Source organism: Geotrypetes seraphini, chromosome 3, assembly GCF_902459505.1.
Source record: "Geotrypetes seraphini chromosome 3, aGeoSer1.1, whole genome shotgun sequence".
NCBI lineage: Eukaryota > Metazoa > Chordata > Amphibia > Gymnophiona > Dermophiidae > Geotrypetes > Geotrypetes seraphini.
The window spans coordinates 267,531,896-267,556,837 of NC_047086.1; the positions used below are offsets into that span (position 1 = coordinate 267,531,896).

Below are 24,942 nucleotides of genomic sequence, written 5' to 3' on the forward strand. Positions count from 1 at the left end.
GTCTGCTTAAAGTGGCCTTGGAGGCAGCGTCCCCAGCCCAATGACAGATCCAAAGCAGACACCGCATAAGCTGAGACCTTACTTGGATTTGAATGAGATCATAAAGGGTGTCTGCCACATAATCCACACTATCATTAGCAGGCATCCATATCCACAGAGGGCACACTGAGCAATCTCGTGTGATAGACACTCACTGCAAGAGGCTGCAGCCTGAAGAAGCTACTTCAAAAAGCTTTTTTAAATATAACATCCACTCTGCAATCCTGGGAGTCCTTCTGTGCCACAGCGGAATCCACCTTAGGTTGCTCAAAAAACTGCTGAAAATCAATTGCCGGGGATAAAGCGTAGAGCTTTAGAGAATTGGAAAGAGCTTTCTGGTATTCTAAAACGGTCCATGACTGAACACCAAGACGTGGAAGGTGGAGATTCCAATTTGAGCTCTTTCAGGACCTCAGCAATAAAATGGTAGTCAGAGCCATGCTTAAACAGTCCGGACTCTGACTAGTTCCAGCAAGGGTATCAGCTGGATTCAAAACAGAAGCAGTGTCAGGAGGCTCAAGAGGCACAGTATCAGCATTCAACCAATGCAATTGAGCTCTGCCATATGTGGACAAAAGGGCCCCTGAAAAAGAAGCTCTGCCACTGGCACAACTGGCAGAGAAGAAACCAATTTGCTTGCAGCTGCGTCAAATGAGCTGAGTTCAAAGAATATGCTTTCCAGAGGAGCCAAATAAAGACTGGTGAAGTGTCACACCCCTTATCTATTGGAGGGCCTTGCTGAGATGCCAAAAAAATCACTGATATTACAGAGAAGATGGCAAATGGGATTGACTGGAAACCATCCACAGTTACAAAAAATCCCACCATAAAGTGTCTGATATACGGAAGGAGGATAAAGGATCTCAGAAACCTGCTTGATTTAGGACACCAATATGTAATATCAAGACTGATTGGTTCAGAGTCTCAATCATTGACCCTTATTTCTACCTCCTCCCTAATGCTCAACTTCAATCTCACTATTATCAATATTCTTTTTATATTCCACTTTTTAATAAGGGTCAATGACTGAGACTCTGACAACCAGTCTTTTTTTTTTTTTTTAATAAATTCTTTATTCATTTTTATAACTTACATCAAGTGCATCAAAAAGTATCAATAATTTTGATTTAAATGCATCACTTGAAATTCTACAATTCTTCATATTAAATAGAATTATCCCTTTCCCTCCCATCCTTTCAACATCTCATAATGCTTATACCATATAATAAAGTCCCCCCCTCCCCCCATCCCAATCTTTCATTTGTACAAATCAGGGAAAATAATACTTAATAATTGCAATAATTTGTTAATGGCCCACACACATCTTGAAATTTATTAAAATTTCCTTTCTGAATAGCTAATGTTCTTTCCATTTTATAAATATGACACTCCGAATTCCACCAAAAACTGTAGTTTAATCTATTCCAATTTTTCCAATTGCATGTTATTTGTTGTATGGCAACTCCTGTTAAAATAAGTAAGAGTTTATTATTTTTGGAAGATATTTGGCTCTTAGCCCTCATAGACATTCCAAATAATACTGTATCATACGATAATGCCACGTGATTTTCTAATAAACTATTAATTTGGCCTCAAATTAATTTCCAAAAATCCATAATAAATGGAAAATAGAACAATAAATGGTCTAAAGTCCCTGCTTCAAGGTGACAATGCCAACATCTATCAGACTTAGAGCAATCTAATTTTTGTAAACAAACAGGGGTCCAGAATGCTCTATGCAATCTGACAATCACTCTTGATATTTCAAAAGAGTCACCAGACTTGTAATGCCAGCATTTGGCGCCAGACTCCAGAACAGCTTCTGGGCAGGATTTTTTCCCACAATCCCAGCTCCCTAGCCCTTTAGGACCCGACAATGGTGAAGCCTGAAGCTCCCGCCCCCTCCCCCAGCGTGATGTGGCACGCGGTACACGTTTGCTTACCACCGCCAATTCAGTGCAATCAATGTACATATTTGATAGATTAATGGCTGGGAAGTCCATCCCAAATGATTTTTAATCAAATCGAGGGGTTTTGAGGCAGAAATAAAACTTTGAAAAAAAGATCAATAAAAATCCAAGATGGCTGCCATCATGTAGGAATAATGCAATAATGGCAAAAATAAACAAATTACAAAAATAAAAAATAGCGATTTGGGGTTTTAGAGAGTTTCACAGACCACCCCCAAAGCTCCCATTGGAAATAATGAAGGTGTACGTACACTCTGAAGTGCCTGCCTGTCAGCTCTTTTCACTGCAGCTGAATGGAGGAAAAGGATTTTCTAGCTCAGCTCCAAAATGGCCAGACTTGAAGATCTTTGGACTGCCAGTCGGATGGACACAAACTGTAACCTTTGCCCCCACAGTTCCTCTCCACGGGGGCAGGAAATGCAGCCTGCACCTTGAAACCCAGAGGAGTTTTACTCGGGACGCATACAGCCTGCGCTTAAACTCCTGACAAGGTCAGAGGGCAAACAAGCTTCCAGGGGAATGAACCCTGAGTCCAGGAAGGGTGGAAGCAAGCTTCCAGGGGAATGAACCCTGAGTCCAGGAAGGGTGGCACATAGCAGGTTGGTTCCACAGATCCACCGAAGTTTCTCAGTCAAGCAGCAGTTTGGCTCCACGGGACTGCGCCTTTCTTCCAATAGAGGACCACCAGAAAGCCACTGGAAAAGATGAACTTTAAGCGAAAAATAATAAAAAGATGCAGAGCAAATCCAAAAACTTCACAGATTGTTTGCAGAAATTGAAAACTACAGGAGGCTTTAACTCTCTAAGGTGGGAGTAGCATGTGTTCTGCAACTCCCGGATTGCGAGAAGGAATTGGACACATAGTGTACTGAATCTGGAAGGGATGTAACAGAAACATAGGTTGAGATAAGGACAGTGAAAGGGAGAACAGAGCTGGAGGGGGACAATGGGCTTTGATAGAAAGAGAATTGGGTGAGGGATGGGCTGAAGAAAGAGAAACAGATGACTTGGAGAGGAACTGTGTTGAATTCAAAGAGGAGGAGGCTGATGGAAATTGGCTGAGCAAAGAGTTCTGAGGGTTCAGGTTGCAGGGAAAAGCATTAAGGGGTGAAGAAAGGGATGGAAGTAACAGGAAGAAAAAACATAAGCAACAAAAAGATAATTTTTGTGCTCACAGTTAAAATCTATCAGTCGCTCCCAACAACTGAATGGACCCAAGAATCACTGGGTGGAAGATATACAGTAATTGGGTGTAATATACAGTGTTGGGTAGCTGCTGCTATCTCCTCTTCCAACTTTGTGGTCACTGGGGTCAATAAGGGGAGAATGTTGTGAAAGCATGAAATACCATGAACTGAAAATTTCCCTTTTAAAACTTTCTCTTGGCCCATGTGCTTAAGGCCCCGCCCACAGGAGGAGCCTAAGGCTCCTGGGCCTATTCTGGTTGGCCCAGGCGCCTCAGGCTCCACCTGTGGGCGGTGTTTGAGCCGCCTGGGCCAATCCGGCCCCATTCCTGCACTGGATGGCCTGCTGGACGGGCGGGCTTGGCACCCGTCCATCTGGCCAACATTTTTTGAGGTACGGGGAAGGGGGGGTCATGGGTTTGGCGGAGGAGCCGATAAGGTGTTCGGGGGGGCCGGTCGTTGGGGGGGGTTGCGTCGAGGGCAGGAGGGCCTGGGATCCCTCTTGCCTGTATTTTAGTGAGGGGTGGCGTTTAGAGGGGGTCGCGGGCCAGGAGGGCTTGGCCTCCCTCCTGGCTGGATTGTGTGGTGGTGGGGAGGTGGGGAGATCGCCGGGCCAGGAGGGCTTGGGCTCCTTCCTGGCCCCAACAGATTCAGCCCGGGGGGGGGGGGGGGGGTTGGGGATCGCGGGGCAGGAGGGCTTGGGCTCCCTCCTGTCCCAATAGTGTCGGGGGTGCCAAGGGAGAAGAGGGCTTGGGCTCCCTCTTGCCCCGATGTTGTCAGGGGGATTTGGGGATCGCGGGGCAGGAGGGCTTGGGCTCCCTCCTGTCCCAATAGTGTCGGGGAGGTCGGGGAGTGCCAAGGGAAAAGAGGGCTTGGGCTCCCTCTTGCCCCGATGTCGTCAGGGGGGTTTGGGGATCGCGGGGCAGGAGGGCTTGGGCTCCCTCTTGCCCCGATGTCATCAGGGGGGTTTGATGATCGGTTCGAAGACAAAGGCGCACGCCGACAACTGAGCGTAAAACGGAAGCACGCGCCGAAGAAAAAGAGTGGTTTTAGGGGCTCCGACGGGGGGTTTTGATGGGGAACTCCCCCACTTTACTTAATACAGATCACGGTGGCGGTGTGGGGGGTTGAAACCGCCCTCATTATACTGGAAACTTAACTGTTTCCCTGTTTTTTAGGGAAAAAGTGAAGTTTTCAGTAAAATGTGGGAGCTTACAACCCCCCAAACCCCCAACAACGCGGCGCGATCTGTATAAAGTAAAGTGGGGGGTTCCCCCCCACACACCCCCGTCAGAGCCCTTTAAAACAGTCATTTTCTCCTCCGCGTTGTGCTCAGTTGTCTGTGCGCGCCTTTGTCCCGGCGCGCTTTTGACCTGACACCTTGGGGATCGCGGGGCAGGAGGGCTTGGGCTTCCTCCTGCCCTGATCGTTAGGGGGGGAGGGTGGATCGTGGCAGGGGAGATGTTCCATCTTTCCTGCCGCGATAATTGCAGTAGGGGGTAGGCAGGTTGCTGGGGCTGCTGAGCTGATCGCAGCAGCCACTATCAGCTCAGCGGCCCCTTTTCGGCACTTATACCTGTTTTGACTTGGTCTAAGTCAAATCGTATAAGTGCCGACTAGGCAACCTGCCTAAAGTTTTGGTTATACCTGTTGTACACCTAGGTGTAGGTCGGCCCACCTCCCACCCATCCCCCGCCCTTTCCCCGCCTCTAAAAATGCCTCTTTTCGCTCTATGCGTTTAGAGGCAGGGGAAAGGCCTAAGCTGGTTTTAGATACATCTAAAACCAGCTTTATGGGTACTTGGACAATCAGGCTTTTTGATCGTCCAAGTACCCATTTAGGCCACCTTTTAGACTTTTTTTTTTATTATGAGCCCCACAGTATACAAAAAAAAAAAATCATAATCAGTTTTTGTTTAAATTTTTCACTTTTAGAATTCAACATATTCTGATTTGTACTGACTTGTTTGGAAATTCAATCATAAAAAAAGTGTAAGCAAAATAATTCTTCCTTTCTTACCTAAAACAGATTGTAACAGGAAGAAAAAATAATAAATTTAAAGCTCTTACAGGGGCGAGGCAAGATGGAAATGCTGCGTGGTTCAGAGGCAAGGTCCATGCACAAAACCTGAGAACTGCAGGGAGATCAAAAAGATACATGACAGAAATTCTGAACAGGAAGCTGTTTCATTAAGAGCCTCAGGACCGTTATTATGAGCTGAGGATGCCTCATACATTGTGTGAATAATATGGCTGTTGAAACTCTGTGAGCTTATTTCAGAAGCTTTTTTTTGGAGGGGGAGGGGAGGTCCAGGGAGGGTCAGCTTAGGGATAAAATAATAATTATCTGTTCTTTTGCACTTTTAGTTAGAAATACTTAACCTTTGCCTATGAAAACTAAGAAGACTAACTTTAGTCTGCATTCATCTAAGGATACTGGGTTTGGGCTTGATGGACCTTCGGTCTGTCCCAGTATGGCAATTCTTATGTTTTTAGCAAACATCCAGATCTTCAGAGGAGCTGATGATTCCAGACAGTGATACCCAATGCAAGAAAGCTGTGATACCGATGAAAACAGGTTTTTTTTTAATACTTTATTTTTGTGTGCACATATATATACTTTTTTGGTATTTTATTGAACTTTAGGACTGAGAAACACTCTGGTTTTAAAAGTCACTTAATCAAATACTTGCCTGTGGTACCACAAATCCTGGAACAAAGTTGGTATTAAGTTGAAAGGCATGACATGTTTAAGGTTTGAATATTATCACTAACTAAAATGGTATAATCAGTGTAAATTTGATCACACATGAATGGTAAATTCTAGTAGTCCTCAACATTGACTTCCAGAGTTTCAACATATACTTACCACTCTGGGTCAACTTTGCATGCATCTGGTTCAGTCTGCATATGATGCATTCGAAATGTCCTCTAGGGTCACTGCATTTTTGGTGGCGATGTGTCATTTTGCCTGGCTTCGCACTGTGGACATGTACCCAAATCTGCAAGATCGCCTGGCTAACATCCCATCCTAGCTACCAAGCGCCTGAGCATGAGAAGTCATTTGTTTCCCTCATCAGACCAAAGCCAAAGCCTTCCATTGCTAAGGGTTATAGGCCTGTTCCATCCTACCAGAGGCGTTTTCCTCAGAAGGTAGCCCCTTATTCAAGGCCGCCTCTTAAGAAACAGCAGCAGCAACAACGGCAGCAAAAATCTCAGACTCCTGCTGCACCCAAGGCCTCTCAGTCTTTTTGACCATCTAACACAGAGCATAACCTCAATCATTCTGCCTCTGTCATCTCCTCTTCCCATTGGGGGTCGTCTCCATTTGTTTTACCATCGATGGGAGCTCATTACATCCGACCTCTAGGTCCTCACTATCATCAGGGAAAGTTACTCTCTTCATTTCATCCAAGAGAGTATCCTTCCAATCCGTCCCAGACCACCCTTCTTCTTCAAGAAGCTCAAGCTCTGCTTTGTCTCCATGCCATTGTGGAAGTTCCCCTGGAACAACAGAGCAGCGGGTTTTACTCCCATTACTTCCTAGTTCCGAAGAAGATGGGCAATCTGTGACCTATTTTGGATCTCAGAGCACTCAACAAATTTCTTGTCAGGTATCCCCTTCTAGATCAGAATGATTGGGAATGTGAGTGTAAGCCTATTTGAGATCCAGAGAGCATAACCATTCATCCAGCCTCTCACAAGTTCCTCAGATTTCATGTGAGAAATCATCATTTTCTGTACAGAGTGCTACCCTTCGGCCTGGCATCATCTCCCAGAGTCTTCACCTCTTGCCTAGTGGTAATAGCAGCAGCTCTGCGCAACCATGGTCTTCTGGTTTTCCCTTACCTAGATGATTGGCTCATCAAAGATTCAACATCTCAGGGGGTTATTGTAGAGACCCAACGGACTACTTGGTTCTTCCAAAGCTTGGGGTTCAAAATCAAAATCCCAGCTATAGCCCTCTCAGACTACAGTTCATCGGAGCTGTACTGGATACTGTGCAACTCAGAGCCATTCAACTAGCGCTTCAGGCTACTCTTTGGATTTTGGCCAGGTACTAGTCACCTGGATTGGCCACCGTGAGAACGGGCTACTGGGCTTGATGGCCTGTGGTCTAACCTAGTAAGGCTATTCTTATGATCTTAGGCACTGGAGAAGCCTCTGGAAGGCAAGGCAGTCAGAGCCTTCTTGAACAATGCAACAGAAGCTTAACTCCTTTTTCAGTGGACAGAAGCTCATTTGCAGACCCTATCGGCCGCGCACTTATAGCAGGAGTGGAAAATGTGAAGACTGAAATTTCTCAGCCAGCAGACTCTTGATCTAGGGGAATGGTTTCTGTCCCCCCAGACATTCTCCTCCATAGTTTGGTGGTAGGGGAGTCCACAGATGAATCTAATGGCTTCGGCTGTAAATAAAAAGGTGGTTCGCTTATACAGCAGAAGATACAAGCCTGGAAGTGTGAGATTGGACATGTTGATCCAACTGTGACCAACTGTTTCCCCTGTGACCCATGCTAGGGTGAGTCCAGGATTAGTAGTCTTAGAGGTGCCCAATTGGTCCCGCAGACCTATTTCAACTCCAGAGACAAAGGCTTCAGAATGCTGGTCCAAGTGTATCTTCTCACTCAGGGACCAGTCCATATCGAGAATAGCCTTACTGGGTCATCTAGCCCAGTATCCTGTCTTCATGATGACCAATCCAGGTCACTAGTACCTGGCAAAAAACAAAATAGTAGCAACAATCCATGCTCCAGGGCAAGCAGTGGTTTCCCCCATGTCTGTCTCAATAACAGACTATGGCCTTTTCCTCCAGGAAAATTGTCCAATCCTTTCTTAAAACCAGCTACATTACCTGCTCTTACCACAACATAACATAACATAACAAATTCACTCAGTTTAACATGGTTAATAACAATCAAGAGACTGTTTAAGCACAGTGTATTATAATCACATTCAGAAGGATTTGTCAAATAGGTAGGTCTTTAGCATTTTTCTAAATGAAAAGACAGGAGCTGGAGTTTCTCAGGACAGAAAAGGGTTCCCATGATCCAGCTTGAAAAGATAAAATTCTATGGAAAAATCTGTTGTATAACCTCTTGCTTAACTATTTTCTGAGTGAAAAAAAAATTTCTTATTAGTTTTAAAAGTAACTTCATCCTAGTCTTTGAAATTTTTGATGGAGTAAAACATCGATCCACTTGTTATATACCACTCAGAATTTTGTAAACTTAAATCATATCTCCCCCTCAGCTGTCTCTGAGTGAAGGCGTTCTTGGACTCCTGGAGCCCTCACTTGACTGACTTGTTTAGAGGCTGTGGCTTGGTGGCGGCCCAGAGGTGTCCTGGATCCTTCAGCTTCTTTTACCCTGCTCCCTTCTTTTTTGGACCCTGTGGCACAGGTGGTTCACTGCCCTTGGGACCTTGGAAGGGACTCTGGGAGGTTTGGGGTTTCGAGTGTCTGTGTTGTATGGGATGTTCTTTTATATTGGTTGTCTGGTTAAACGTGGTGGGTGTTTAGTTGGCTTATGCCTGTGGAACATGGGTCTTCCCATTCCCCGAGATTGGATTGTTTCTACTGAGGATATGGGAGGATTTGGGAGGAGTGTTTGTTTTATGGTTGATTGGTTGCACGGTTTTGTTGGGTGTCTTTTTGGGGTCGTCTGTTTCGGGTGGGGGGGGGCTTGGGGTGACTGAATGTGTCTTTTTGGGCTTACTTGGAGCATTCTTTTTCTTCTTTCTTCATCTGCTGCTATGCTTGCGAGGGGGGGTGTGCTTGTGGTTTATTTGATTATTGGTCCCTTTCATGACTGAAGCTTGATGAGCTTTCTTCTATGAAGCCTTCGGCTTCTCTTTCCAACTTTACTTTAGCTCCTCTTGGGATTAATTCTAATTCTTTTTTGGGGGGCGATCTCATTTACTTGTTACTACTATTGTGGTTCCTTTGGGGGGATCCCCATGGTCCTTTCTGGGCTGCAGAGGGGTCCCGGTGTGCTCTGGGTGTGGTGTATCTTTTGGGATCTCGACGCCTGTCTAATTTCCTTTTTTCCTGAGTTCTATGTGGGGCCCCGCTCACGTCATAATGACTCCCTCGTTCCGTCCCACCTAGGTGGTGCGGGGCAGGTTCTTGTTAGTGAAGTATTCTGGGGATTTGATTTAGTATTGTGTGGGTTGGGGTTGGGTTGATGGGTTGGATGGGAGGGTAGGGGGGTGGGAGGTCCTTCTTCAGTATAGGAATTGAGATTTTGGGGATTTGATATCGTTTTTCTTTTCCTTATCAGGCCCTGTCTTCTGTTTGGCGACACTACTACTGGGCTCCTGGGGTAGTCTCCAACTTTTTCTTTTCTCATTTTTATTCTGCTTATTTTCCGATTTGAGTACTCCCTTTTGGCTTACCTCTTGGAATGTCGGGGGTATTACGTCACCGATTAAACGGTCTAAGATATTAGCAGCTTTGCAGCGTTATCGATCGGATATTGCTTGCTTACAGGAAACCCGGTTGACGGATGCGGAACATCTTAAGCTGGGTCGTTCCTGGGTGGGGGAGGTATATTTTGCTTCTTCTCGGGGCCGACATGGGGGCATTGCTGTGTTAGTCTGCAAGTCCTTGCCTATTGGAATGCAGGTCCTCAATAAAGCTCTTGATGGTAGATACCTGCTTTTGCGTCTGATACCTGTTACTTGTGGTTTATGGCCCCAACTCGTCTTAAACTGCTTTTTTGCAAAAGTTGACTCGATTTTTTTCTCGCTACTCTGGGGACCCGCTTCTTGTCTTGGGGGATTTTATTTTGGTGATGGATCCTGCATCAGATAAGTCTGGTACCTCTTTTGCTTCCTTGGGGGCTAAAGGTCGTCTCCTTGTGGATTTTTGTGATACCCTTTCTGTGGTAGACTCTTTGCGTCTTTTTCATCTCGAGGTTCGTGATTATACTTACCTCTCTTGCGCCCACAACACTTGATCTCGGATTGACCATATTTTTGTGTCCTTGACTTCGTTCCCATCAGTCCTTGCGGCTGAGATTGGTCCCCTGAATATTTCTGACCATACTCCGATCTAGGTACCGTATTTGCCGGCGTATAAGACGACTTTTTAGTACCTTAAAATCCTCCCCAAAGTCGGGGGTCGTCTTATACGCCGGGTACAGTTTACATGCCCTTACTTGCGGGGCTGGATGTACTCAGTCGCGCGGCTCTTCTTCTCCCTACCTTCTTTGCTTGCAGCACAGAGCCGAACGGAAGTCTTCCCGACGTCAGCGCTGACGTCGGGAAGACTTCCGTTCGGCTCTGTGCTGCAGGCATGGCAGGTAAGGAGAAGGAGAGTAGCCTCGCGGTTCAAGTGGCTACCAAGAGAGAGGGGCGGCCGCCCCGCCCCAGTTGCAGCACAGCCGGCCAGGTTCCCTTACTTTTGTGGCACTTCCCCGACCGACCGATAACAGCCCGGGTCCGACAATCCTCCCTGCCCTGTAGCCGCGAATCTAAATACCTTCTTACAGCAGCTGTAAGAAGGTAATTTAGATTCGCGGTTAAGGGCAGGGAGGTTTGTCGGACCGGGGCTGTTGTCGGTCGGTCGGGGAAGTGCCACAAAAGTAAGGGAACCTGGCCGGCTGTGCTGCACCCGGGGCGGTAGAGAAGGTGTGCGGAAAAAGGGGTCGTCTTATACGGCGAGTATAACACAAAACTCTATTTTTTAACTAAAAGTTGGGGGGTCGTCTTATACGCCCAGTCGTCCTATACGCCGGCAAATACGGTAGATGTTTCTCTGGATGTAGCATATCTTCGTACGTTCTTTTGGCGTTTTCCATTCTATTTGGCTCAGGATAAGGAATTTCAAACTTTTTTGCAGGCCCAGTGGGAGGATTATTCTACTAATAATGCTCTGCACGTGGATGATCCTATTTTGTTTTGGGAAGCCGCAAAGATGGTGCTTTGGGGCCATATCATTTCTTTTTTGAGTGCCCATAACAAACATATCCACAGTGGCATCCTTACCTTAGAACGAGCCTTGCATGCTGCTAAGCGGTCATTTCATTTGAATCCCTCGCAGGAAACTCGGGAAAGTTATTTATCTACTCAAAAGGCTCTCAATTCTTTACTTCATTCCCACTCCCAGAAATAGACGGCTTTCCATAAATATCGTTTTCACCATTTTGGGAACAAGCCTGAGCGTCTCATGGCCAGCTTGGTACGGGTTGAGACTCGTAAGACACCGATCTTCTCTCTCCGGACCGGGGGTGGGGTGACCAGTACAGCTGATATTTCTGCGGTCTTGTTAGATTTCTTTCGCAATTTATCCGGACTTGCTGATGGACTATCTTCAGTCTTCTGGCCTTCCTCACCTACCGGAGGAGGTTGCATCTTCTCTTAATAGTCCATTTAGAGCGGTGGAATTAGAATACGCTATCGGGGCTCTCCACTATGGTAAGGCGCCAGACCCTGATTGGTTTTCGGAATAATTTTATTGTCTTCTTTCTCCCCATCTCTGCGGCCCCCTGCTGGATTACTTTAACACTGCTATTGCTAAGGGATCGTTTCCCCGCTATACTAATGAGGCAAGTTGCAAGTTTAGTTTCAAGTTTATTAAAAAAATTTATACCGCTTATTCAAATTTTCTAGGCAGTGTACAGCAATAATAAAAGAGATATCTTTTAAAAAAACAAACAAATTAGGGTTAAAATAATTATACAAAACAGTATAAAAGAAAACATCGATGAACATTTTAAAAGAAACGAACTTCTGATAACCGGCCAACATGGTTTCTGCAAGGGAAGATCGTGCCTAACGAACTTATTGCACTTCTTCGAAGGAATTAACAAACAGATGGACAAAGGAGACCCCCATAGACATCATATATCTAGATTTCCAAAAAGCCTACTCCGGAAACTGAAGGAGATGTACATAGATGGATCAGAAACTGGTTGGCGGGTAGGAAACAGAGGGTAGGAGTGAAGGGCCATTACTCGGACTGGAGGAGGGTCATGAGTGGGGTCCCGCAGGGCTCGGTGCTCGGGCCGCTGCTATTTAATATATTCATAAATGATCTAGAAGCAGGGACGAAGTGTGAGATAATAAAATTTGCGGACGACACCAAACTAGTGGATCTTGGACTAAAGAAGACTGCGATGAATTGCAAAGGGACTTGAACAAACTAGGGGAATGGGCGACGAGATGGCAGATGAAGTTCAACGTTGAGAAATGTAAAGTATTACATGTGGGAAACAGAAATCCGAGGTACAACTATACGATGGGAGGGATGTTATTGAATGAGAATACCCAGGAAAGGGACTTGGGGGTAATGGTGGACATGACAATGAAGCCGACGGCATAGTGCGCAGCGGCCGCTAAGAAGGCAAATAGAATGCTAGGCATAATCAAGAAGGGTATTACAACCAGAATGAAAGAAGTTATCCTGCCGTTGTAACCCTACCCTCTATTTTCTGTCTGATTACCAATTCCTAATCCACAACTGAACATTGCCTCCTATCACATGACTCCTTTAATTTTCTCAGGAGTCTCATGATGAATTTTGTCAAAAGCTTTCTGAAAATCTAGATACAATACATCAACCGGCTCGCCTTTATCCACACCTTCAAAAATTTCATGCAAATTAATGAGACAAGATCTCCTTTGCCTGAACCCACGTTGACTGTCTTCTTGTTCCACGATTTTATTTTTTATTTATGCAATTTTCATTTTACAATGACAAATCAGTCAACAGAAATTATACAATGTAGTCAGAAATAAAATTTCTAAGAACCATTATGTTCTTCCAATTTATAGTAATCAAGGAAAATAAATCCCTACATTGTAAGTACTAGTCTACAATCTTGAGAGAAGGAGCTAAAAGAAAGGCAGAACTATAATATAAACTGGTAATAATTTTGAGGAAAATAGAGATGGAGTTTGAAGAAGTTCTGGAAAAAATTCCTAGAGCATAACAATGTCAATTCTCATGGAGTACTAGGTACCACTTGTTGTTTACCAGCAATAAATTTAGATAACTGTTGAGGCTCAAAGAAAACATATCTTATCTCAAAATGAATAGCTACACATTTACAAGGGTATCTCAGGATGAAAGTAGCTCCCAACTGCAGTACCTGAGGCCTTAATTTTAAAAAATGCTTTCTTCGCTTTTGGGTTAACCTAGATATATCTGAATACATTCTTATTTTATGTTTCATAAACAGAATACCTTTATGCTTAAAAAACAGTTTAAGGAACCATTCTTTGTCAGAATCAATAGCAAATTATACCAAAAGGGTGCCTCACTATCTGATTTCTGTAGGAAATTTGTTAAGTCCAAACTATCTGCGAACAAAATCTGATGGTTAGGACTCTATTTCTTTTTTTCTCAGGCAAATAATAAATTTTTGAGAGGTGGATATGAGGCCTCTGGAACCTTCAAAATCTCTAATACATATCTTCTAAACATATCCTGAGCATTAACTGAAAATGCTTTAGGGAAATTTATAATCCTGAGATTACACCTTCCATTCCAGCACCCTCTACAGACGTCTGAGTACCTGAACCTCCAGTTAATGGAAAATCTTTCACATGTTGTTCAATTCCTCAGCCAACAATTCAGCTGACTCACTCTGTTCCAACACAGCTACAGGCTCCTCTCTGGCTCCGCGTTGTTAATGCATGGGTGGAACACCTCGCTTAGGTATGGCTTCCAAAATAGCCCCCATTGACTGAGGTTGTGTCGATTTGGTTTATCTAAACATATCCAGAGCATTAACTGGAAATCCCCGCTCCTCCGGGGATAAAGTGACACCTTCAAGGGAGGACATGCATGCTTCTGCCAGCGTGCTTCCTCCTGATGAAGCTCCCTCCAGTTTCTGCGCACCAGAACTGTGCTCAAAAAAGGAAACAGCTGCAGAATTGCCTGGGAAAACTCATATCTTTGATTTCCTCTTCACCATCGGTAAAAAGGAAAGGAAATCTTGATGGCGTCTCTGTGAGCTCTTCAAACAGCCATCTTAGTAAGCTCCTCCCCAACATCCACAATTTTATTTGTTATAATTGCTTCCAAAATTTTGCCCGGCACTGAAGTCAGGTTTACCAGTCTGTAATTTCCCTGCATAGCATTGGCCACCCTCTAATCTTCAGGTACTACAGACTATTTTAGCAAAAGGTTACAGATCGTTTTTCCTGATATAACTGGAAGGACATTCTGCTGGCCACTGAAGAAGGCAAATTTAGAGAACTGAGGAGAGGGGAGTTGTAATGACACTGGTCGTACGGAGAGGAAAGAAGTTAGAGAGAAATTGGACCTAAATTTATGAAGGGGCCTGGAGCAGCTGTCCTTTTTGCTTATTGGTGAAAAAGGCTCCAGGAAGCCCAGATGTAATTCACTCTGAACTAAAAAGTTTTTTAAAATTACAAAATACTGGGGGAAAAACTAAGATCAATTGTATAAAGTTAAATTTTAGTGCAGCACATTCAACTTCTTTACCTGGTATCTTTTTGGACCAATAGCTGCCATCCAAATTCCCATACTCACATCTTCACCCTATAAATATATTTTTATAGAATGTAGTTAATAATTTTAAGTCAAAAGGAAAGTCATCAATACATTTGATTAACAGATCATCATTATTAGACCCCGATTCTCTTTTGGTGCTGATATTGGCGGCCACCTAAGAAGCGACCTCCGATTGTGTGTCAATCACACATGACGGTGTCCAAAAGAGAATCGCGTCTACAATCCTGGTAAAACACCTGAAATGTAAGCCAGCATTTTGCAGGCTTACATTTAAGGCATCTGTCTCGCGTCTACATAATGTGTAGTGACGCTTAACCCGTCCACGGCCACTTCTGGGTGAAGCCATGCCCACGCCCCGCCTTTTTTGTGCTTAAGCATCTCTATAGACGCACTCTAGAGGCCTACAATGTGAGCATCCTGCCTTTAAGTTGTGGTTTTTTTTTTAAGTCTGTCCCAATTGGCTGCCAAACAGCGGTAAAACGCTTAACACCGCCTGCCATCAGGACACATGTTTTCAAGAATCAGACCCTTAGAATTCAATTTACCTAATTTTTTATTTTAACCTTTTGTGGATAGCTCAGGATCAAGCTACCATATATACTCGAATTTAAGTGAAGACCCCCATTTTCCCCCCAAAGAGAAGGAAAAATGGTTGATTCGAATATAAGTTGGGCAGCTTAATATTCAAGTGCCCTGCCAGGCTCTACACCCAGCCCCCTACCTGTCAGGCACTGCACCCAGCTCCCTTCCCTCCCTCCTCTGCCAGGCACTGCACCCAGCACTCTTTCCTCTGAGAATCTGAGGGACCAGTCAGGAAGCCATTCAGCGCCAAGCAGCAGTACCAAAGTGCGTTTCTGCTCTGTGCCGCACAGCGGCTCAAGAAATCCAATCTTACGACAGCCACCACCGACCAGATTAACGGGGCAGGAGTGCGGACAGTTCGCTTCTGCCCGCTGCACCTCTGGACCACAAGGGTCGGCAGAGGAGGTACGAAGTCAGGGCAGGGAGGGGGACAGGGTGCAGAGCCTGGTGGTGGCCTGCATGAATTCTGGGATATGGGAGCTAGCCCGAATATAAACTGGGACCCCCATTTTTGGGCCCAAAAATCCAGGTTTATATTGAAGTATATACGGTAATTTTCCTCTTTGCCTGTCTAAAGACCAATTCTTGTACAATAACCTCTGGAAGCTTCAGCTTAGGGGTCTGTAACTATTGCAGCTTTGGCTGCAGAACTTACAAATAAATCCATCTCCCTCTCCGAGGTCATCTCTCTGGACACTCCACTCTAAGCTCAGTTTGTTTCTGCAGCCTTCTAGTTTCTTCTGCTGATGATTTTTTTCTCAATTTCTAGTCTCTTATTTTGTCCTGTGCTGTGGGTATTGCCCAAGTGCTGCGGATTCACTCTGGGAGAGTGATCCTTCGGCGGAAGATTGCAGACTTTTCCTTAAAGATTGTCTGCTTCTGGGGGTACCCTGTTAGCAGAACCTGCAGTAAGCCCTCCAGACAGCTTGCAGATCAGATTGGGTCTCCAGATTGGGAGTCATCTCACCCCGGATTCGTCCACTAAAGGGTAGAGTGCAAGTTCCTGCTGGACCAGAACATACGCAGGTAAGGCTAGACTCAAGTTAGGGCACTGGTCTTTGACCTAATGGCTTCCGCGTGAGTGGACTGCTGGGCATGATGGACCACTGGTCTGACCCAGCAGCGGCAATTATTATGTTCTTAACGTAACCGCACCAGACATCCTGTATTCGTATATAAGATTTTTGTACCAATATGCATCACCTTACACTTAAACACGTTAAACCTCAATGCTATGTCGCGGCCCATTTCTTAAGTGTGTTTATGTCCTGTTGCAGGTCTTCGCAATCCTTCTGCGTCTTCTCTACACTGAATAGTTTCGTATCATCTGCAAATTTAATCACCTCGCAATTTCCAGGTTGTTTATAAATATGTTGAAGAGCACGGGTCCAAACACTGAACCCTGCGGCACTCCACTGGTGATGCTTTTCCAGTCCGAGTATTGTCCATTTACCCCACTCTCTGTTTCCTATCTGCCAACCAGTTTTTTATCCACATGGTATTTCACCTTCGATTCCATGGCTCGCAATTTATTGAAGTATTCATTCATGCGGGACCTTGTCAAACGCCTTCTGAAAATCCAGATATACAATGTCAACCGGGTCGCCCTTGTCTATCTACCTGTTTACTCCCACGGAGAAGTGCAGCAAGTTTGTCAAGCAAGATCTTCCCTTGCTGAAGCTGTGCTGGCTGGTCCTCATCAGATTGTATCCATCAAGGTGATCAATGATGCGGTCCTTTATCAGCACCTCTACCATCTTTCCCGTACCGAGGTCAGACTCACCTGTCTGTAGTTTCCCGGATTTCCCCTCGAACCTTTCTTGAAGATCAGCGTAACATTCGCCATTTTCCAGTTTTCCGGAATCCTTCCTGATTTGATCGACAGATTGGCTATTAGTTGAAGCAGTTCAGCTATAGCCCCTTTTAGTTTCTTGACTACCCTTGGATGTATGCCATCCGGTTCCAGGGATTTATAGTTTTTAAGCCTATCAATCTGCCTGCATACCTCTTCTAGACTGACCGTAAAACCTGTCAGTTTCCCATCTTTGTTTCCTGCGTATAACCTGTCAGCTTCCGGTATGTTGTGTATATCCTCTTCAGTAAATACAGACGCAAAATATGTGTTCAGTTTGTCAGCGATGACTTTGTCCTCCTTTAGCATTCACTTTATTCCATGGTCATCCAACGGCCCCACCGCTTCCTTCGCAGGTCGTTTCCTCTTAATATAGTGAAAGAACGGCTTGAAGTTTTTTGCATTTTTGGCTATTTTTTCCTCATAGTCTCTTTTGGCCCCTCTTACCACCTTATGGCACCTGCTTTGATGCTATTTGTGCTTTTTCCAATTTTTGTCCATTTTTGACTTTTTTCATTCCTTAGACGAAGTCTTCTTGACTCTCATCGCTTCCTTCAACGCTACATTTAGCCACACTGGTTCTTTGTTCATTTTCCTCTTGGATTCCTTGTTGATATACGGTATATATAGCTTTTGCGCCTCGGTGACTGTATCCTTAAAAAAGGGATCATGCCTGTTCCAATGTTTTTACAGTGCTTATCTTCTTCTTAATCTTCTTCCCCACCATGAATCTCATCCCTTCGTAATTCTCTTTTCAGAAGTTCAGTGCCGTGGCCGTCGTTCTGGATCGATGCTTTGCCTCCGTGTCCAGGTTGAATGGATCATATTGTGATCACTAGTTTCCAGCGTTCCTTCTACTTTTACACCTTGCGTCGGTCCTCGTAGTCCATTTAGAATTAAGTCCAGAATTGCATTTCCTCTCATATTTTCCTTGACAAGTTGTTCCAGGAAGCAATTGCCTACAGCATCCACGAACCTGGTCTTCCTACTGCAGCCGGAGGTGCCTAGGTTCCAGTCTATCCCCGGATAATTGAAGTCACCCATGATAACTGCGTTTCCTCCCTTGCAGTTGTGTTTAATCTTATCTGTCATTTCTCCATCAATTTCTTCGGATTGCCCTGGGGGTCGGTAGTAGATGTCGATCTTCATTTCTGTTCCATTTGTTCCCAGAATTTTGACCCATAGGGACTAACTTATTCTTCGTTTCCAGTGTGTTCTCTTTGGTAGATTCAATTCCTCTTTGATGTATAGGGCAATGCCCCACCTTTTTGATCTACTCTGTCTCAGGGGTATAGCTTGTATCCCAGTAGCACAGTGTCCCTGACGTTTTCCTCATTCCATGTTTTTGTGATGCTGATGATGTCAAGGTTATCTTTTTGTGCCATAGCTTCTAATTCCCCCATCTTATTCCTTAGGCTCCTTGTGTTCATGTAGATACACTCGAGTTTGCGGCCTGTTACTTTCTTGCATTTCCTTCCCTCTTGTGTCCCTTTCGATCCGTCAGGATTTCTGTCTTGCCTATGATCCGGTGAGTCTTCCCCGCTATCTTTCTGCTCGGTATCCTCTGGGTATACTGGTTCCTGAACCATCGACTCTCTCTCTCTGTCGACTGTCGGCTTTCTCCTTCTTCCTAGTTTAAAAACTTCTCATTTCTCTCTTGATGTTGCTTGCAAGTAGCCTTGTTCTGTCTCTGCTGAGGTGGACTCCATCCTTCTTGAATAGTTTGTTCTTTCCCCAGAATGTCGTCCAGTTGTGCACGAAGTGGAATCCTTCTTCCTCACACCAACACCTCAACCATGCGTTGACTACTTGTTGCTCCATCTGCCTCTTCTTATTGGCCCTGGGTACAATCTCTGAGAATGATCTCAGAGAATACTAGCCTCGGCGTTCTGGTCTTCAGCTTCCTTCCTAGCATCCGGAACTAGTCCTTCAGTCCTTTTCTGCTGTAGTCCCTGTTGCTCACGTTGTTTGTCCCCACATGAATCACCTCCGCCGTATCTTCCTCTTCTACGCTGTCGATGATCCTGTCGATGCGGCTCATTATGTCTTCTATCTTGGCTTCTGGTAGGCAGGTCACAACCGATCCTGTCTTCCTCCCACTATGTGGCTGTCAACTTATCTGATGATGGAGTCCCCCACGACGATAGCTGTCCTCTCTGTCTTCTTTTGTCTCTCCAGTCGCAGATCTGTATCCCTGGTGTTTGTCCATCTCTCCAGTGTAGGTCCGTGTCCTCTGTACATTTCCATCGTCCCTCTACCTGGTGTTGGCTTGCACTGGACTCATCTTCCTGTGGGTTCCCTCCACTGTTTCCAGGAGACGCTGCTGTGTCACCCATTTCTTCCATGTGGTTGTCCTCCAGGTGGTCCTCACTCACCGTGAGTGTATCTTGGCAGTTCCACTGTTGCTTGTGATTTTCCACGGCTTCCCTGTATACCTCCTCGATGAACTTCTCTAACTCCCGGACTTCTTCCTCAATGGTTTCCTCTGTCTTGAAGTTTTCTGCCTCACTGTCCTCCTCCTCCACTGCTCGAAGTGCTTCTTGTTCCAGTATTCTGCCTTCCAGGAGTCTAACTTGTTTCTTCAGGCCCTCCAGTTCCTCGCATCAAGTGCATACATAAGACCGCCTCCCAGAGGGGAGGTAAAACAATGCAGAAAACTGGGTAGCTCAACATCCTGCTTCTGTCTGTTGCTTCCATTGCTGTTCGCTTGCCAGTCTGCTGTCTGAAATAGTTTCTCCCTGCTTGGTTGTTGCTTGTGTGTCCTCTGTGTCTGCTGCAGTTGCCCTCTGCTCTGTTTGCTTGTGTGTCCTCTGTGTCTGTTGTGGTTGCCCTCTGCTCTTCTTTGCAGTGAGTTGTCCCTCCTTAAGGCCCATCACAAAGGCGCTTTCACTAAGGCTATCGCCTTTAACGCTCACCTTCGACACGCGCTGAACGGCTCAGTGCCATTGGCTTCTCCCCTTTTAAGGGGAATCTCCAGTGGATGATGTTGGGGGTGGGCAGAGCTAACTCTCGCCGCTGCCCTTGTTCTCTCCTGTCTTCTGTTCCTGCTTCCCTTCTCTCCTGCTTTTCTCCTCTGTTCCTCTCCTGCTTCTCTCTTCTATCTCCTAGCTTCTTTGCAGAGCCTCTAGCTCAGCGCCATTGGCCCCTCCCCTTTTAAGGGGGAGTTTCAGTGGATGACATTGGGGGATGGGCGGAGCTAACTTTTGCTGCTGCCCTTGCTCTCTCCTGCCTTCTGTTTCTGCTTCCATTCTCTCCTGCTTTTCTCCTCTGTTCCTCTCCTGCTTTTCTCCTCTCCTGTCTCCTAGCTTCTTTGCAGAGCCTCTGTTGAGGTATGCCGGGATCAGAACTGGACTGCATATCTTCCCTAAATCCCCTGAGGGGTCCTGATGGTCGTGATTTGAGATGACAGGGGAAGTGAGGCGGTCAGAAGACCTGAAAATCAGTTTTATCAGCTCTTGTACTGATCTCCCTTGCTTGCACTGTGTATTGCTGGTTGCCATTGAAATTCATTGTAGCATATGTGTCTCTGATGTGCCTGTGTTCCTCTGAGTTTGGTGATTTTGGGGGGTGCTTAAGTCAGGGTTTTGGGTGGACATGCCCTGGTCCCCCACCTGTAAAATCGCTGTTATTCATGGTTTCCTGCATTTTTCCTGGGCCGTTTAGGGCAAAATCGGCAACTGCGGTGGCCATCTTGAATTTTCATTAAAGTTTTAAAAAGTGTGTTTTTTGGACGTAGCTTCGTTTTTGCTCCGAACTTCACATATGGCCTCTTTATGGATTCATACCGTAAATGCAGCGGATGGCTGACAGATTCGCATGCCACGTATCACATGCACCGCAGCCCACGAGGGGTGTGAACCGTGAGTGCGCCCCACACTACCCCCCTCCGGAGAGGCTCTACATAAGAACATAAGAAGTTGCCTCCGCTGGGTCAGACCAGGGGTCCATCGCGCCCTGCAGTCCGCTTCCGCAGCGGCCCAACAGGTCCATGACCTGTAAGTGATCCTTTGTCTAAAACTTTTCAATCCCCATTTTTCTTCTACCTATACTCTTCCATAATCCTATCTCTACCTCTATCTATATCCCTCAATCCCCATATCCTTCAGGAACTTGTCCAATCCCTCTTTGAATCCCCTTAGTGTACTCTGTCCTATCACATCCTCCGGAAGCGCATTCCAGGTGTCTACCACCCTCTGAGTGAAGAAGAATTTCCTAGCATTGGTTCTAAACCTGTCCCCTTTCAATTTCTCCGAGTGCCCCCTTGTTCTTGTAGTTCCCAATAGGCTAAAGAATCTGTCACTTTCCACCTTCTCTATGCCCTTCATGATCTTGTAAGTCTCTACCATCCTCCGATTCCAACGGAGACGCGATTGCAGCATCTGGGACACCTAACTTGGGCATGGAGGGCGCTTCTGCAAACTGCAAGTGCAGTTCCCGAGAGAAATCACATAAATCTTCTAAGCATTCCAAATCTGAGTCCCGCAGAGTGGCTCTTGCCGCCGGTAACTTTTTTCCACTGGAATTTGTGAATCTGATGTATCTGGCTTTTATGAGAAAAAAGGGCTATGCTTGTTTCTCCCCCTCAGTCTGTTCCATCTTTGGAGTCCAGCATGTCAATTTGTTCCTTTGCTGGGGCACCAGAAAGCCGGCAGCCAGTGCCTGCCATTGCTTCTGTATGTTTCCTCGGCAGACATAGCAGATCTCGGGGATATCCATAACAATGGGTTCCAAGACCTGGGGGGATAACCAGGTAGTGCGCCTGCCCGACCTTATTTCAGAGTCGCTGCGAACACTGATACTTGATTCAGACCAAGCGGTTCAGGCAGAATGTTCAGTCATGAGCTCTAAGCCCCCACTATCAGCTGCATTTCCGGACAATGCGGATTTGGCAGAAATGCTCTTGGAGGTCTGGGAGTCCCCGGATGGTCCCCTGAAGTGTGCTAGGACCATGGCAAAGTTATATCCCATGGCATCAGAGTTCACCAAGCACTTAGTACCGCCGAAGATGGATTCGGCTGTGGCTCAGGTCACTAAGTTTACCTCTTTACCCTCGAACAGAGGGGTTGTCCTGAAGGATGTTCAGGACAGAAGAGTGGATTTTGTTCTCAAGCATCTTTTTTATTCTGCTGTGGCGGGAGTGCGAGCTGCGGTGGCTAGTTCCTTTGTGGCCTGGGCACACCAAGCTCTGCCAGGATCCTGGGGAGGTTGTCCTTTGTGACCTCGACTTCCTGGTTTCTGGGGTGAATTATGTGGCAGATGCACTCTATGACATCTTGAAAGTTATTGCTAAGCTGGGAGCTTATTCTGTATCTGCCTGGCGAATGCTATGGATTCGCCAGTGGTCAGGTGATTCCTCATCTAAGGCTACGCTGAGCAGGTTACCTTTTAAAGGTTTGCTCTTGTTTGGCCAGTGTATGGGACGGCCAAATTTTTGTCCCTACTGGCGCACTTCACAGTTCGCTGGGCCTTCGGCGATGGAAGTGTTATGGAGCTCCCTCCAGACCTTGGTTTGGAGGTGCAGCGTGCCATCAGTCTTCCACCTCCCATCCTTCTGCCCCTCCTAAGAGAAAATTATGACGCCAGGTCTTTAGCGATTCTTCCTGGGATCAGGGGCAGCTTTCCTTCTGGAATAGCAGAAGATAACTTCAGACCAGTGGGTTCTCGAGGTGCTCAGGGAGGGCCTTCGACTGCAATTTGTCAGTTCTTCGCCGGACTTCTTCCTGTTTTCTCCTGTAGGAAACCCGGACAAAGCCAGCAAGGTGCGAGCCATGGTGCTGTTGCTGGATCTGGTGGCCATAGAGCCCGTTCCAAGCAGAGACTTGGGCTCCAGGAGATACTCAATATACTTCATCGTGCCAAAGAAAGACTCCAAAGATTTCAGGTGTGTTCCATTGTGGCAGCAGTGGCGCCAGGGGAATTTTTGGCTTCCTTGGATCTCACAGAAGTGTACCTCCACATCCCGATTTTTCCGGACCACAGAAGATTCCTGAGATTTCACTTTCTAGGGTGGCACTACCAGTTTGCGGTGCTGCCCTTTTGGGCTGGCGTCAGCACCCAGATTCTTCAAAGTCATGGTGGTGGTAGCTACCCATCTGCGCTCCATGCTAGTTCATCCGTACCTTGACGATTGACTGATCAGAGCTTCTTCGCTAATGGAATGCCGCAAGGCGGTTCTCCAGGTGGTGCAATTACTGGAAAGTCTCGGCTGGGTGATCAATCTCAAGAAGTCATCTTCCACACAGGCAGGAACCGGGTGTTCCTGCCAGAATCCAGGAAGCTCAAGCTTCAGAGTGCCATTCGGGACATGTTGATGGATTCAGCCCCGACAGCCTGGTAATATCTGTAGGTCTTGGGTCTCATGGTGGCAAGCATAGATGTGATTCCGTGGGCAAGAGCTTGCCTCCTTCCTCTCCAATTGTCCCTTCTGACTTGGTGGAATCCTCAGCAGGATGCACTGGGAGTGAAGTTGCCTTGGTTTGTGGTGGTGGTGTGTAACAGAATGCTGTGGTGGCTGAACCTGGTTACTCTGAATAGAGGCCTCCCTCTGCGAGTCTTGGACTGGGTGTCCCTGACAATGGATGTAAGTCTATCTGCTTGGGGAGCAGTTTGCGGGTGTGTGCCCGCAAGAGCCGGTCCAGGGTGGCTGGAGCTGCGCATGATCCTTCAGGTGCTGCTGAAATTTTGAGAGTTTCTCCACCGAAAGGCCGTCCGTGTATTCTTGGACATTGTGACCGCTGTTGACGATGTCAATGGTCAGGGAGGCACGAGGAGTCCCCTGCTGAGCCTGGAGGCTTGGATGCTCTTTGCCTGGGCGGAGAAGCATCTGATGGCCTTGTCCGTAGCTCATGTGGCTGGAGTGGACAATGTGCAGGCACACTTCCTAAGTTGTCAGATTCTGGACCCGGGAGCATGGTCCCTGTCCAGGCTAGCGTTCAAAGCTGTAGTTTGCTGGTGGGGTCGTCCCACCTTCGATCTGATGGCATCCTCGGGGAACCAGAAGGTGGACAGGTTCTTCAGCTGCTGACGGGAGGTTGGCAGTGAAGGGCTCAACGTTCTGGTTCAATCGTGGCCCGAAGGAGAACTTCTGTATGTCTTTATCCCATGGCCTATGATAGGGCATATTCTGCGCCGGGTGGCATCTCACAAAGGTCTGATAATCCTAGTGGCCCCGGACTGGCCCAGATGACCTTGGTACGCAGACCTGGTGCAGTTGAGCTCAGAAAAGGGTCTGCATCTTCCTTGCCAACGGAGATTGCTCAAGCAGGGCCCGATAGCACTTCTAGATCCAGACCACTTTGGTCTTACGGCCTGGCGCTTGAACACATGGCCTTGAAGGCAAGGGGCTTCTCTTCTGCGGTCATCACCATGCTTCTTCAAAGCAAGAGGAAGTCAACGGTGTCGGCCTATGCAAAAATCTGGAGGTGCTTTCAGGACATAGAAACATAGAAACATAGAAATAGACGGCAGATAAGGGCCTACGGCCCATCTAGTCTGCCCACCTTAATGTCCCTCCCCTACCTTTGCCCTGTGAATAGATCCCATGTGCCGATCCCATTTGGCCTTAAAATCAGGCACGCTGCTGGCCTCAATCACCTGTAGTGGAAGACTATTCCAGCGATCAACCACTCTTTCAGTGAAAAAGAATTTCCTGGTGTCACCTCGTAGTTTCCCGCCCCTGATTTTCAACGGATGCCCTCTTGTTGTCGTGGGACCCTTGAAAAAGAAGATATCTTCCTCCGCCTCGATGCGGCCCGTAAGATACTTGAACGTCTCGATCATGTCCCCCCTCTCTCTGCGCTCCTCGAGCGAGTATAGCTGTAATTTGTCAAGCC

The 24,942-nt window shown here is 46.5% G+C and overlaps 1 protein-coding gene across 9 annotated transcripts in view; it reads right to left on the reverse strand.

Annotated features, from left to right (window-relative positions):
• B3GALNT2 (beta-1,3-N-acetylgalactosaminyltransferase 2) overlaps positions 1-24,942 on the reverse strand; it is a 345,788-nt gene that overhangs the window by 29,653 nt on the left and 291,193 nt on the right. For 7 of the 9 annotated variants that reach the window (XM_033936244.1, XM_033936247.1, XM_033936246.1 and 4 more), the window contains one exon: positions 14,647-14,703. The exons of 1 other annotated variant lie outside the window; for it this stretch is intronic. In XM_033936244.1, coding sequence (XP_033792135.1) covers positions 14,647-14,703 — 57 coding nt within the window. Of the gene's footprint in view, positions 1-5,262; positions 5,328-14,646; positions 14,704-24,942 lie in introns of all 9 variants that reach the window. One more of the 9 variants, XM_033936242.1, reaches the window with a different exon arrangement.